The sequence below is a fragment of the Triticum dicoccoides genome, chromosome 7B (assembly GCF_002162155.2).
Source record: "Triticum dicoccoides isolate Atlit2015 ecotype Zavitan chromosome 7B, WEW_v2.0, whole genome shotgun sequence".
In the NCBI taxonomy this organism is placed as follows: Eukaryota; Viridiplantae; Streptophyta; class Magnoliopsida; order Poales; family Poaceae; genus Triticum; species Triticum dicoccoides.
The window spans coordinates 471,661,081-471,676,650 of record NC_041393.1 but is presented as its reverse complement, the minus strand read 5'-3'; the positions used below and the strand labels follow the sequence as shown (position 1 = coordinate 471,676,650).

Sequence of the window (15,570 nt, the reverse complement as noted above, 5' to 3'; positions counted from 1 at the left end):
CGCGGCCTGGCGTGCCTCCTCCTCGGCCTCGCGCTGCTCCTCCTCGAGGTCGCGCTCGAGCATCTCCTCATACTCACTGTCAAGGCGCTCCCCTGCCAGCTGGCGCTAGCGCCATATCTCGAGGTACGCCTGCTCCTGCGCCGGCGTCGCCCCCAGCCAAACCGGTGGCGCGGACACCCACTCGTGCACCACTCCATTCCAGGAGAAATGCGCGATGGGCTCGGGCTCTGGCTCCGGTTGCGGCTCTGGCTTGATGGGGGACGGCGAGGCCACCGGCGGCACCACGCTGTCGCCCGCCGCGGAGAGGCCAAGGGCCTGCGCCATTGCTGCCTCATACCGGGCCTCCTCTTCCGCCTCCGCCTCCTCCGCCGCCTCCGCTCTGCGCCGCTCGTCCTCCTCGCTTTCCCGGTAGGCGGCCGCAAGGGCCGCCTGGTAGGCGTCCTCCGCCGCTTGGTCCTCCTCGCGGACAACGAGCGGCGTTGGCGGCAACCTCCGGTCGACCTCGCGCACGCCCCGTCGCCTCGCCTCCTCGTGCTCGAAGGCGAACCACCTCGCCCAGTTGGGCGAGTCGGTTGCGTAGGCCGGGTCGGCGCGCTGCTCCGCCGCCAGCAGCGCCCGCCGGCGCCGCACCTCCTCTGCGTGAGCACGAGTCGACCGTGGCGCGGCCGGCACTGGGATCCTATCTGGATCCAGATGCCAGTCGTGTGGCAGCGTCACGTCCGGATACGGCAGAGGCTGGCGGTTCTGCCAGTGCCACTCCGCCTGGCGCACTGGCACATTGACGCGCTGCCTCTGTCGGCGAGGCGCCGGCGCCGGTGGAGGTGTGAGGAACTCGGAGGGGAAAGGGGTGACGGGTGACTTGTCCTTGGCCTTGCTGCCGCTGGCGCCGGAGAAGAGGCCCATCTCGCTGTGGTTGTGGTGGCTAGGGTTTGCCGGCGACGAGGGAGCAAAGGTGGGCAGATGTGGACGGCGAGTTTGGATGAGGACGGCCCCGTCGAACGGTCGGCTTAAAAAAGGATGAGCGTCGTTGCTGACGCGTGGGTCCGTCGTCATAAATTAAGCTGACCGCGTGGGCAGCGCGTAGTTGGACGGCTGCCATGTGGGGACGCGGCGGATAGTGAGAAGGCGCGTGAAGCGTCCGTTCGGCGTCCACGCCGACGCATTTGGGGCGCAAATTTGGGCCACAAATGCGTCGGCGTGGATGCGACGCGGACGTTATTTGGGTTTGGGTCGGCACGTTGGGCGGCCACTTTTTTCCGCGCCGACCCAAACAGCCGCAGCCGGACGAAATGGATCGGCCCTTTGAAGTTGCTCTAACTATTTTTATTTTTCAGTCTTTTGTTTCTCTTTACTTTTTCCGAAATATATGGCTATACAATTCCAAAAAAATATGGCTAAAAAAATGACACCAACCAAGACTAGCCCTTGGTGACATTATTGTACAGAAGAAACAACCTAAGCACCAACCCCGTTAGGTTAAATACATGGCTATAAAGCTTAGGATTTCGAGGGGCACAAACATCGGATACGAACCCTAGTTACCATCTCCAACACGAACCCTCAAACCCCCGGCATTTGTTCGGACCGAACGGTTCAAACCCATTCAGCCATCCAACGAGACACCTCATCGATCTGTGGACCGATCCGGGTTTCGTACCGCTGGCACACACGCGTCCGACACCCCGGACCCACCCAAAACCCTCTCGCTCGCCCGCGCCCTTTCTCGCAAAAAGCAGTTGTCACGCATTCATGTCGCGGCGCCGCTCCAGAGCGCCAGCGCTGCATTCATGTCGGCCTAGAGCTGACGAGATCTCTCACTGGATGCCCGCATTGAAGCGGCGCAACGGCCGAGAGCACTACACGTGCCTCATCCCGGTGTACGCGCCTTTTGCCCCCACGCAAACGCCCCCATCCATCCGTCTGGAGGCATTAGACAAACACATTTGCCGAGAAACCCACTTCGATGCCCGCATGCAAACGTCACATGTTTGTTCACCTGCTGGCATTAAACAGCCCGCCACCCGCTATTTATACTTGGCCAGGCTCGGCAAGAGCCGCATCACACCTCCGCACCCCTATCCCCTCTATGCACCACACCCGCCATGGCCTCAAGCTCCAAATCACTGTGGGAGAACCTAACACGGAGCATCCTAGACCATGTCAAGAGTCTCTTCGCCAAGTGACACATGTGACATCTACTTTATACATATAAAGGTGAATCTTCTCCTTTACATGTGTCTAGTTGTGCTCTCCGAGGATGGTATACTACTTGAATCTCCTACTCGTGCATACATAGGTTTCAGTGGAGTTTCGCACATGGCGAGGAGGAGTTCGAGCGCAAGAGAATGATTATACCATCCACGAGGGAATCATGAAAACGACAACGAAAGAAGACAGAGCTACTGAATTATAGTGACCAAACATTGAGCACCATCTAGAGAAGGGCAACACCAACTGACGACCGAAGATCGCCAGCGGACGGACATCCGGCGACTGCCCGGACATTCGGCGCTACATCGAACATCCGACCTCTTCCCAAAAATTGGGCAAGAGGCAATAGAAGCCCTACTCGGTCAGACATCCGGCGCCCAACCAAGATCCGGGCATCCGACGTGCTTGTGCGTAATTTGGGCCTTTGGCCTTGTAACTCTTCCCTTTTTGCCCCTCGCTTACCCTTCCGTGTCTTGGGTTATAAATACCCCTTTCCCTCCCCATTTCTAGAGCCAGCAAAGTAGAAACTAGATACCATAGAGCTTTGCTCAGATCTCTCCCCATGGTGGGATCTATCTCCTCCTACATGATTAAGACCTCCTCTTGGAGAAGAACCTTCCATGGTTACTAAGGCCTCCACATGTGGAGAAGAAAGGCTTCATAGAAGCAATGAATCATCAAGCCATCCTTGTCCTAGGACTTGGGAAAGAACCATATCTTGTTCCATCTCTCTTTTTGGATGATACTCCCTCCGTTTCAAATTACTCGTCGTAGAAATGAATGTATCTAGAACTAAAATACATCTAGATACATCCATTTCTGCAACGAGTAATTCGGAACGGAGGGAGTATATATCAAGGATCTATCTATGCGTCTCTTTATTTGCATCTATTTGTGTTGATTTGTGTGTATCCCTCATGATTCCCCTTGTGTTATTCGCGTTCTACCTCAAATCCATCTCCAGTTTGTGAAGATTGGGCCACATAGGGTCTCTACCCTACATCACAACCTCTCCACCGAACAGAAGCAACAGATCTCCGACGGTGCGGCCTGCTGGCAGCCCCGCCAAGCTAAACGGATATAGGTTGGCTTGCCGACGAGCTCTCCGGACGGCAGCAACGCCGGCGAGACAACGGAAGACCCGACCGAAGACGAGCCGGTGCCACCACACTCAGCAGTCCATGCCGGCATCACCTTGGGTGAGGCACGAACACACTTCATCGACATGATGACGGAAGAACGAGAGGTGGTGTTCCAACAGTCGCGGGAGGACCAAAGGTACAACCTGCAGCTCCACGATGAGCGCTGGCTCGCGAAGGAACAAATCGCGGACGACCACGCAACTGACAAATGTTGTCACGACTAAGGTGGCGGACGGTCCGGGCTTCCTTGATGAGCAGTTGGCACTGCTCTTGTCCTACTGCAGCGCTCGCGAGTGATGGCGGCTGCGCGTCGTGAGGGCGGACAAATACGCCTATTCGTGGACATCGATGCGGCGTCGTGGGATTTTGAGGACGAGACCTGGGACGCCACCATCTCCCCGTCAGCTGTGCCCCCACCGTTGTCCGTGGCCTGCTGCCACAGTGATGAGGCCAACACATCCACATCCGCCGGCGTTGATAGCAAGGAAGAGTAGAACACGGGAGGCCGACACCACTCGGGTCCCAGGAAAGCTACCGCTGACGTCTTGCTAGGCCTCACTACGGGTGAGCTTGCCCGGCGGAGGCCACTATTCTTCCCTCCCACTGAAGCTTCACTTTCCGGGGCTCACGGTGGGCCAGTGAGCTTGTTGCCGGACATGAAAAAGACATGTCATAGGAAACGGGAACGGTCGTGGCCGGCGACCATTTAGACTAGTTTATTATAATAGCCTAGTCAGCTATAATTTAGTTTCCTCAATAACAAAAAAGATGTAGTTTAGTTGAAATATGTCCGAAATGTAAAGATTTTTTGTCCGGTTTAGATAAAAACCATCCAGCTTGCATGTTATTCATTGGTTTATTTAAATCTGGATTAAAAATGTATGCATACATGGTTGGATTACCGGCTCATGTATCAGTGTCCACGAACGCGTCCGTACGCATCCATGGACAGATACCGTGTTCGATTTACGAGTCTGCAAGATGCCTAGGTGTGTCTGAAATTCACCCTAAATTATTCGAATTATATCCTACAAAGAAAAGAATTCTTCGGGCTAGCTGAGCCTGATACGCGAGCACCGGTCATGGCCGTACTAAACGGAAACCTACCTCAAGGATGTCGCGTTAATTGTGCCAAGTAGAAACCGGATTTACCTTCCTTTAATTGGAAGCCCACCGGGGTCGAAAACGGTTTGCTACCCAAGCTGAGCTTCACCTTCCTTTAACCGAAGCCCACCGGGATCGAAACGGTTTGCTACCCAAGCAAGCATCGCCTTCCTTATTTTGGTTAATCACGGCCTACGCCTTAATCCGCGCCTGACGTGGGATTCAAGTGAATCTTTTCCGCAGCTAATGGGAGATTATGGCGAGCAGCCTGCAGGCTACATCATCATTTTGGAGCTAATGCAAGATTACGGGCTTAATAACAGGCCTACTGCCTACTGCCTAGCACTCTAGGGGCCACCGCGTTCGAGTCCACGCCCGGCTCCGGCGCACAGAAACCTTCCTTTTTTTCATCTACATATACACCAGGCGCCTCGCCGGAGAGCTGCAACGAGCCAACGGGATCGGATCGGAGGAGCAGAGGAAGAGAAGCTCGTAGCCTCGCACGCACCGCCACCCAGCCAGCAATGACGCGCGGCAAGATCGCGATGAGGCTCGTCGAGAGCGCGCGGGGGCGCGCCGCCACGTGCGGCAGGAGGACCAAGGGGCTCCAGAACAAGGCCAAGGAGCTCGCCACGCTATGCGCGGTCCCGGTCGCGCTCGTCTGCCTAGCCGGCGCCGGGGCCCCGCCTCTCGTGTGGGAGTCGGAGGAGGGCGTCGTCGAGCGGTACCGCCGCGCCGTCCCGCCGGAGGCCCGCGCGCAGCACACGCACCGGGGCTACCTCGAGGCGGAGCTGGGCAAGGAGAGGGTCAAGCTCGCCAGGGTGCGCCACGGCTGCCCCGCCGCGCTCGCGGACTGGGACGCGGCGCTCAACGACGTGACGCTGGCCGAGGCGCGGGAGCTGCTCGACGCAATCGACGCCGCGCTGCGGGCCGCGGGAGACAGGATGGAGGCCCTGGGCTTACACGCCGACGGCAGCCACGGCGAGCAGGTCGCGCCGGATGCTTCCGACGACGCCGTCATGCCGCAGCAGCTCGCGCAAGGTGGCGACGTGCCGTGCATTGGAAGCAATCCCGTGGACATGGATGTCGTCGGCTTCCACCAGCTGCAGATGGTGCCGTGGCACGGCGGGAACAAGGACGGCCTGCTCGGGGAAGATGGCTTCCAGATGCAACCAGGGTGCGGCTTCCAGTGCATCGGCGGCGGCAACTACTCGGGCGCGGTCGACGAGACGCTCGCGCCGGGCTCCGGCAAGGCTCATTACGACTGGCCTGATCTGACAATGTGGCACACCGACGAGTTGTGCAACGCAGTCTTGACACTTGGGCACTACCCTGCCTTCGCCGACGGTACGCCGGCGCCAGAGTACTCCGCTCAGGTCGTCGCCGGCGGGGACTACATGAAGACACTACCAACTGGATACGGGTACGCCGTGGCCATGGGCGTCGCCGACAACTTCACTCTGGGAAGCAACTACACGGCGCATTGGCAGGCCGAGGAGTCCCGTCGCCCCGGCACAAGCACGAGCCAGCTGCTGTCAGCCGCATCATTGCCTCAGTGTTCGAATCCCGGGACACGCAGCTCCAGCCAAGTCTTCCATTATCTCCACTAGACTAGTATTGTTGTCACGGAAGGTGTTAGGCCGAAGAGGAAGAAAAGCTTTATGTTCAAAGGGGAATTGCAGCCATAGAGACATGTCGTTGGTGATTTCGTAGCTATAATATCTTGATTCTCACGCATTTGAAGTTAGATTTACATAATCTATTTTTTGGGTAATTCCAGTTTTATGCCCCATGTTTTTGCAATTATTTTTTTGTACACGGATTAAACCGTTTAACACAGTTTGTCATCGGGATTACCCATTTGGTGTTAGTTGTGCCAAGTTTTACCATTCTTTTTCGTTTTGAACTTGTTCTGTCATGTTGCTCCTAGTTGTCAGTCTACATGCAAAGGCATAGCTGTGCCCCAAGCTATCTATGTCATGGCCCAGGGCGTAGAAAATGTTTAAAAATGAAAGCAAACTAGAGAATTATATCACAATATAATACCGAAATTGCTTTTGGAGGCCGAGCACCATGAAGGCCTCCAAATACAAAATTCAAAATTCTTGAAAATTCATATTTTTACATTTCAAAAAAATCTGAAAATGTTACAGAGATAGATGAAGGCATATTGCACAAGTGTGTAAAGACGAAATACGCTGAAACGAGGGATGTGCGAAAAAGACTAATCTAAGGCTTTTTAACACATGATATTATTCATCCTTTCAGACCATGAATTTGTCATCTTTGTACAGGTCACATTTCAACGTATTTTATCCTGAAATTTTATACACGTACGCCTGTTTACTTGTACAAAAAAAAGATTTTTTTAACCGGAATTTTTGAATTTCGATTTTTTTTTCAAAAGAAAAACGGCCTCCATGGAGGCCAAGAGCCAAAACGCCATTCCTAATATAATATCAAAACATTGAACTACATTTTACTTCATCACAAGATTAATAGCAAGATTTATTACATATCCTCAAGAAGGTAACGAACTACGCACAACACATTGATCAGCGAAGATGAATATATGAATAACAATCTGAACAAGAGCGGTCATCGGGACGTGGAGTTTCTACACCCAGGAGCAAATGCTCCTGGTGTGAACAGTAAAATAAAAAAAATTCAAAAAAATGTCAAAAAATTCTGAATTTTTTTGTGGCATACTTATACAAATGTTTGTTGTGCACGTAAAATTTCATCGCAAAATCACATTGATGGAAGGTGTGGTAAAAAAATAAAATTGATGCTCTGAAAATGTTACTTACAAAAGCATTTTGTAGCTCTGATTTTATTTTTTTTGGCACGACTTCCATGAATGTGATTTCGTGATGAAAATTTCCATGCACAGGAAACACTTGTGAAAGTATGTCATAAAAAAAATTCAGATTTTTTTATATTTTTTTTCTATTTTTTTTGATTTTACTGTTCACACCAGAAGCATTTGCTCTGGGCGTAGAATGGTACTTTCGCGGTCATCGTCCCTTTTGCCAAACTTCCAAGGACTCAGCTATTATGCCGGACGACAACGTGGTTGACGATCGCCATCCACCGTCCATGTAAAGAGAAATATCGCCTATCCGGTATAATCCCACAATCATAAACTAACTGATTTTCAACAAAAACCTCATGGCCCGGGAATACAAATCGATCCGAAGATCGAATATGATCGTCGTTGACCATCTCACATCAGTGATCAAGCCCGAGCGAGCCAAAATCACTACTCTTAGCAACAAAAAAAAAATCAAAACAAAGACAAAAGATTTACCTCATCGATTAATTAAGAAAAAGCAAATTGCTCAGTTAATTAATAGAAAATCGGGCGAAAAGCGACACAAACCAACAATATGTGTACTACTCATACAACATGCAAACCCACAAGCGCATAATCAGCCCAACAACCATACCCAACACGCACTGACCAGGCAACCTGTCAACGGTGCTGGCAAGCAGGACCCAACGAGCAGCGACAGCCAAGGCCACGTCGTCCCTGCTCAGCGGCCAACACGGGCCAGGAGGCCCAACCCGCTCGTCATCGGGCCGACATGGGCTAACTGAAGCCCGCCCCGCGCGGCTACTAAAGGAGGCGTGCGACTCGGCATCACCATCCAGAGGATCACGGCACGAATCGGCGGCGGCTCCCTCTTCCCCACAAACCCTAGTTCTTCCTGTTTCCCCCATTTGAGCACCGCTCCATGTACTCGATCTGTAACAGCTACTACTTTGGAGAGCAATAGATCGATCCCGTACTGCTACCTTATCATTTGGTATCAGAGATGCCAGCAACCACTCCTCGCCGCTCCGCTCCGTCCTGGCGCATCTCATCGAGACGCGCGGCCTCCGCCAAGCTCGTGACGCCATGGATCCAGGAGTCTCCGCCTTTCTCACCCTGTTCGAGACGAATATCGAGGCCGCCATCGACGGCCTCACCAAGGCGCACCAGTCGACATCAACAAAAATCGACGATCTCCTCAGTTGGCGCCCAGATCTGGAGCGCCGCGTCGCGGATCTCAGTGACGCGGTGGCCGCCCTTCAAGCCGCTCCCCCTACGTCACCCAAAGGGGAGGAGATCCAGCGTGCACCCACGTTGCAGCCGCTGGAGGACCACGTGGGCACCTCGGCAGGCGCAACGAGCAACCAGCAAGGGCCCGATGGCCACGGCGTGTTCAATCTCCAACAGGGGCATCCGGTGGCGTCGCTGGAGACGCCACCTCCGCCCCGGCAAAAGGTCAGACCACCCTACTGAACTCCCCCACCCCGCTGTCGCCGTTCACACACGCGAGTCAAATGCTCACGGGTTTGGGTCAGGCGCATCCCTCCATCGTTTTCCCCCAATTTTCGGGCGAAAATCCGAACCTATGGAAAACTTTGTGTGAGCAGTACTTTAGCATGTTTGGGATAACTCAATCCTTCTGGGTCCCCATGGCCGCCCTCAATTTCTCGGGGCCAGCGGCCATATGGCTGCAATCTATTCAGAAACGTCTCAACGAGTTCGATTGGGACGCGTTCACCTCTCTCTTGGGTACGCGTTTTGGCAGGGATAGGCACCAGATGCTCATTAGACAATTTTTTACCATCCATCAAACTACTTCTGTAGCAGATTATATTGAGAAGTTTGAAATTATTATCAATCATTTGAGTTCCTATTCAGACACTATGCATCCTTACTATTTCTTGACTCGTTTTGTCGAGGGCCTGCGGACGGACATACGAATGGTGGTAATGGTGCAACGCCCTCCTGATCTGGATACAGCATGTGCTCTGGCGCTGCTGCAGGAAGAAGTGGCCGATGGCGCGCGTACCCCACCAGTGCGCATCCAGGAGCTGCCTCAACGTACCGGCGTTCCGCTACCACTTCCGGCTCCTCCAGTGCATCATCCCCCAGCCACGGTCACAACAGATCGCCGTGGCACTGACGCAGCGCGCGCGGAGGCCTCCAAGCTCAAGACTCTGCGTGAGTATCGAAGAGCCCGTGGTTTATGCTTCAACTGCGGCGAGAAGTGGGGGCACGACCATGTGTGCCCCACCTCAGTGCAGCTGCACGTTGTAGAAGAGCTGCTGGACATGTTTGGCATCGACAACTTCGTCGACACACAAGTGAGTTCAGAAGAGGGGGTGCAAGAGACTGCTATGGCCATTTCAGTTTCTGCGGTCACAGGAGGAGTGTCAGCCAGGGCGTTTCAGCTTCGAGCTTGGCTTCAGGGGCATGAGGTACTCATGTTGGTTGACTCAGGCAGTTCCAACTCTTTCATCAATGAGAGATTGGCAGGTAAGCTTTCAGGGGCCCAACCAATGGACAAGCCTAGCCGAGTGTGTGTGGCAGACGGAGGGGAATTGCTTTGCAAGGAAATTGCCCCGCAATGTGCTTGGTATGCTCAAGGACACGAGTTCTACACGGATCTGAAGGTACTGGCTCTGGGCACTTACGATGTCATCTTGGGCATGGACTGGTTGGAGGAGCACAGCCCGATGCAGGTGGACTGGCGTGCGCGCGTCATTGAAATCCCAACACCAGCAGGGCCGCTTCGGCTAGTGGGACACGATGCAACTTCCACAGATTGCCATTCCATCAACAGTTTGCAGCTGCAAAACCTGTGCAACAAAGGGTCAATTTCTCATATCATACACCTCTGTGTAGTTGCCCCTCCACAAGAAGATCTGGAGCCAACTCCAGATTGCATTCAGGAAATCGTCAATCAATTCCCGGACGTGTTCGAAGAACCAGTGGGACTTCCTCCAAGGAGGGCGTGCGATCATCACATTCCCCTGATTCCAGGAGCAAGGCCAGTCAATGTCAGGTAGTATCGTTACAAGCCAGAACAGAAAACAGAAATTGAAGCTCAAGTCGAAGCCTTATTGAAATCTGGTGTTATTCAACGCAGCAACAACCCTTTTTCCTTTCCAGTCATTCTGGTGAAGAAGAAAGACGGGACTTGGCGACTATGCATCAATTACAGGCAACTAAATGTCATCACTGTGGTGGGCAAGTTTCCTGTTCCAGTTATCGAGGAACTATTGGACGAATTACACGGAGCAGCCTGGTTTTCCAAGTTGGATTTACGTGCGGGGTACCATCAGAGTAGACTCGCGCCGGGGGAAGAGTACAAAACAGCGTTCTCTACCCACCAGGGACATTTTGAGTTCAAGGTGTTATCATTTGGATTAACAGGGGCCCCACCTACCTTCATTGAAGGGTTAACCACAACTCTTAAGCCAGTCATAAGAGTCTATGTCCTCTGTTTCTTCGATGACATCTTAATCTTCAGTACTTCTTTGGAAGAGCACAAGTGCCATGTGAGGCAGGTGCTGGAGTTGCTGCGCAAGGACCAATGGAAAGTAAAATACAGTAAGTGTGCTTTTGGGCAAAGTAAGGTCTCTTATCTGGGGCATGTCATCAGCGCGAATGGAGTAGCCACAGACCCAACCAAGATAACAGCAGTGGCTAACTGGACCTCTCAGCAAGATGTCAAGGGCGTCCGCAGTTTCTTGGGCCTCGCAGGATACTATCGTCGTTTTGTCCGAAATTTTGGAGTAATTGCAAAACCACTATTCAATTTGTTGAAGAAAGGGGTTCCCTTCCTCTGGACTTCCATCACCGAAACAGTGTTTCAGGTGTTGAAAAAGCAGCTCATCTCAGCCCCGGTTTTGGCACTGCCCAACTTTGCACAGCCGTTCGTTGTGGAGACTGACGCATGCGATCGTGGCATCGGAGCAATCCTGCAGCAGCAAGGGCACCCCATAGCTTTCATGAGAAAGGCCCTGAGCCCAAGGTACCAGGGTTTATCGACGTACGAAAAAGAATACATGGTCGTCATTGTAGCAATGGAGCAGTGGTGACCTTATCTGCAACATTCAGAATTCGTCATCTATACGGATCAAAAAAGCCTCACCCACCTGGAAGAGCAAAGGTTGAATACCCCGTGGCAGCAGAAAGTGTTTACGAAGCTCCTGGGATTCAAATACTGCATCAAGTATAAAAATGGGATGGACAACAGCGATGCAGACGCACTAGGCAGATCCAACAGAAGCACTGGCGTTGGTTACGTCATGCCAACCAAGCTGGCTGGAAGATGTTCTCAGCAGCTACAACAACAACCCTCAGGCCCAGAAGCTTTTGGAGCAGTTAGCAGTACGTGACGATCCCAAGGGCAGGTTTCAACTGCAACAAGGCATTCTCAGGTTCAGAGGGAGGATCTGGCTGGGAGGAGGAACTCACATTCAACAGTGCATCATCCAAGCCTTTCATGACAGTCCAATGGGAGGTCACTCAGGTTTTCCGGTGACTTACAGTCGCATCAGACGCCTGTTCGTGTGGCCCAAAATGAAGGCTCAAGTCAAGCATTACGTACAGTGCTGTACGGTCTGCCAACAAGTGTACGGTCTGCCAACAAGCCAAACCAGATAGAGCGGCTGCACCAGGTCTCCTGCTACCTCTGCCCATTCCTTCTAAACCATGGGACATGTTTCCATGGACTTTGTGGAAGGCCTCCCTCAATCCAGCTGTTTCAATTGCCTGCTGGTAATAGTTGACAAAAGAACGAAGTTCAGTTACTTTCTTCCCCTAGCTCACCCATATACAGCGGCGTCAGTGGCTCAGTTGTTCATCCAGCAAGTATACAAAATTCGTGGTCTCCCGGGAGCTATTGTGTCAGATCGGGACCCGGTATTCACTAGTCATTTTTGGCAAGAAATGTTCAAGGCAGCAGGCACGCAACTCAGACTCAGCACGGCCAACCATCCTCAGACGGATGGCCAGACCGAGAGGGTCAACCAATGTGTGGAAACATTCCTGCGTTGCTTCACGCAAGCGTGTCCCATGCGATGGAGTTTCTGGATACCTCTTGCTCAATTCTGGTATAACAACTCTCATCATTCGGCCATAGGAATGACTCCTTTCAAAGCTATGTTTGGATATGAACCTAGGCACTGGGGGATCACAGTAGATAACGTCTGTTCTGTACCATCTCTCAAGTCTTGGATCGAGGAGCGAGATACTGTACAAGAACTGCTTCAGCAGCATTTGAACAGAGCCAGGCAGCTCATGAAGAGCCAAGCTGACAAGAAACGATCGTTTCGGGCGTTCGAGGTAGGGGACCAAGTGTTCTTGAAACTACAGCCATACATACAAACCAAGGTGGCACCAAGAGCGAATCACAAGTTAGCATACAAATACTACGGACCATTTCCGATAGTGGCCAAGATCAATGAGGTGGCTTACAAACTGCAACTTCCACCGCAAGCAACAATTCACCATGTGTTTCATGTCTCGCTGCTGCGCCGTGCATTGAACTCCGGTACGTCTGTCGAACCTTACCTTCCACATTGCACTGATGAACTGGCAGTGCCTGTGTCGATCATTCAGTCAAGGTGGAGAATGTCAAAGGGGAAGATGCGAGAACAAGTCAAAGTTCGTTGGTCCAATTCGGAGACGCTGGGAGACACTTGGGAGGACAAAGCCGGTCTTCATGATCGGTTCCCGCTTGCGGAGGCTTGGGGACAAGCCTCGTTTCAAGGAAGGGGGGATGTCAACGGTGCTGGCAAGCAGGACCCAACGAGCAGCGACAGCCAAGGCCACGTCGTCCCTGCTCAGCGGCCAACACGGGCCAGGAGGCCCAACCCGCTCGTCATCGGGCCGGCGTGGGCTAACTGAAGCCCGCCCCGCGCGGCTACTAAAGGAGGCGTGCGACTCGGCATCACCATCCAGAGGATCACGGCACGAATCGGCGGCGGCTCCCTCTTCCCCACAAACCCTAGTTCTTCCTGGTTTCCCCCATTTGAGCACCGCTCCATGTACTCGATCTGTAACAGCTACTACTTCGGAGAGCAATAGATCGATCCCGTACTGCTACCTTATCACAACGACCAACCCTCGCGCTCCTACATCGCAAAGAAATTCCCATGAGAGTACCAAGCACAATCCAAAAGACCGATGACCATTCATCAAGCAGCTGCGGACGCCTTTCCTGTGGTGTCACTCATCTTACTTTTTATTCTGAGAGCCCCCTCCATGATTATCTAGCCAAATCCAGGGCTAGCCGCCTCCAAACGTTTGAGCAAGCTGTGAATCTCTATCTGAAAGAGAATCACATCCACGTGCTCAACGGTCACGCGCGAGTGGGTGATCGTACCGTTGGAACCTCCACGGTCCACAAAGGCGGGCGGTTGGCTGAGCTCCGAAGGATCAGGCGCCAACATACCAATCGCCTCAACATCATCAGACACAGGGATGTCCAACACGATGGACTCAGGCGCCTCCAATTTCTCACATGGTAGAGGCGAATCATGTCCCTCACACGAGGTCATTGGCGAGACGACCACCATATGCTCTATAGACAGAGGCGAAGCAGGTCTCACATAGATGTTGAAGCTCGGACATGATCTACAGCACCACACCCATAAGCGTGGTGATGGACGCGTCCTCAGAGGTTGGCAACACGGGAGATACAACAGATAGCGAAGATGAATTGACCCCAACACGAGGGGAAAGACTGTTGGAAATATGCCCTAGAGGCAATAATATTGTATTATTATATTTCCATATTCATAATTAACTGTTTATATTTCATGCTATAACTGCTACGATCTTGGAATTCGATTCAGTGGAAAACTCATATGCACGTGTGAAATGATAAACGGTTAAATAAAAGGTTCCTAGTCTTGCCTCTAGGAATAGCTCAAGTGTTGTTGGTGATCACGTTTTTCAGATCTTAGGATGTAGTTAAGTGTAAGGATAGTCCTAAAACAACATTGAGATTATGACGTTAGAAGAATGATCATATTGAATCGACGCAAACTTGTCTATTATGAATTGAGTTAATATCATCTGTAATCAATTGTAATAACACTGAGTGTTAACATGTGGTTTTTCTCCTTAGACCATGAGAGTATCGTAGTCATTTATTACCGTACTGTGGGCTTTGGGGTTACTCAAACGTCACCTATAACACGGTGATCATAGTGACAACTTACAAGTTCATCGGAAAGTTTGACAAGGGACTAGATATCTTAAGAGTGGGATCTGCTCCTCCGATGATGGAGAGATATTCTTATGGCCCTCTCGGTGTGAAGGCATCCATCATCGTCTGTCCAGACACAGATGACTACATCATGGGGATGCCGGAACACGATAACGAGAAAGGAAAACAAAATCGATGACGAGGATAACAGTATAGTGAGCATGGTGATGACTCAGGAGGATACCGATGCATCCAAAGTTTTGTGAAGTATCACAAAGCAAAGGGAACATCACATGATAACCAAAGGTCGACTCGAACATCATTCGTGTGCTCATAGGAATCGATATGGATGTCCACGGTTCCACTGTTGGTCATTGATCGAAGGGGTTTCGTTTATGAGTTACTGAACCTACGGGGTCACAAGTTTAAGGCAATCATGATCTGTTGAGTGTTAGTAGGACGCGAATGATGAGAATATATTTTTGAAATTGTTTCATTAATATTTAGAATAGTTTCGAGAGGATCCAGAAGCATTTTTGGGTCACCGGAAGAGTTTCAGAGAGTATCGGGTATTACTGACAAATATATATATATATATATATATATATATATATATGTGGAAAATGTTTCTGTGGATGTTAAATTATATAAAAAAGGGTCTGAAAATATTTAGAACACTTTTATATTTAATTTAATATCAATGGGCCTAAAAGGGCCAAAGTGGTGGAAGGCAACTTGGGCCACCACGGCCCAAGTGGGGAGGTGCCAAACTGCGAGTCTTGACGACCAACACGTAAGCACACGGATTAGCCCCCAAGATGGCTCTCTCCTCCTCCACCGCTCCCTCCCTTCCACCTCCACGTAGCTACAATGGCAATCTCTGAACTTTGCTCCGATGGATGGGCTTCTTCACTGGGATTTCTCCCCCGGCCAGTGGCCGCGGATCAGGTGCGTCTACGTTTTGGTTCCTCCGTCCATTATTATCCTTCGAGCTCAAAAAGGAGTTCTTCTTCATGGTCCATTTCTCCTCTGCAACTTTTCCTCTTAATGAGGAATTGGTGGCTATTGCGCTCCAATGCTGCATTGGTGGTCTTCCTTCTGGTTTCAATGTCCAA

General features: G+C 51.7%; 1 protein-coding gene across 1 annotated transcript; it reads left to right on the top strand.

Annotated features, from left to right (window-relative positions):
• Positions 1 to 4,981: 4,981 nt before the first annotated feature.
• LOC119339003 lies at positions 4,982 to 6,067 on the top strand. Its single transcript, XM_037611194.1, has one exon. The coding sequence runs from the start codon at positions 4,982 to 4,984 to the stop codon at positions 6,065 to 6,067; it is 1,086 nt and encodes a 361-aa protein (XP_037467091.1).
• Positions 6,068 to 15,570: the final 9,503 nt, after the last annotated feature.

Coding starts and splice junctions, on each gene's coding strand:
- LOC119339003 (XM_037611194.1), top strand. CDS start 4,982: ATGACGCGCGGCAAGATCGCGATGAGGCTCGTCGAGAGCGCGCGGGGG.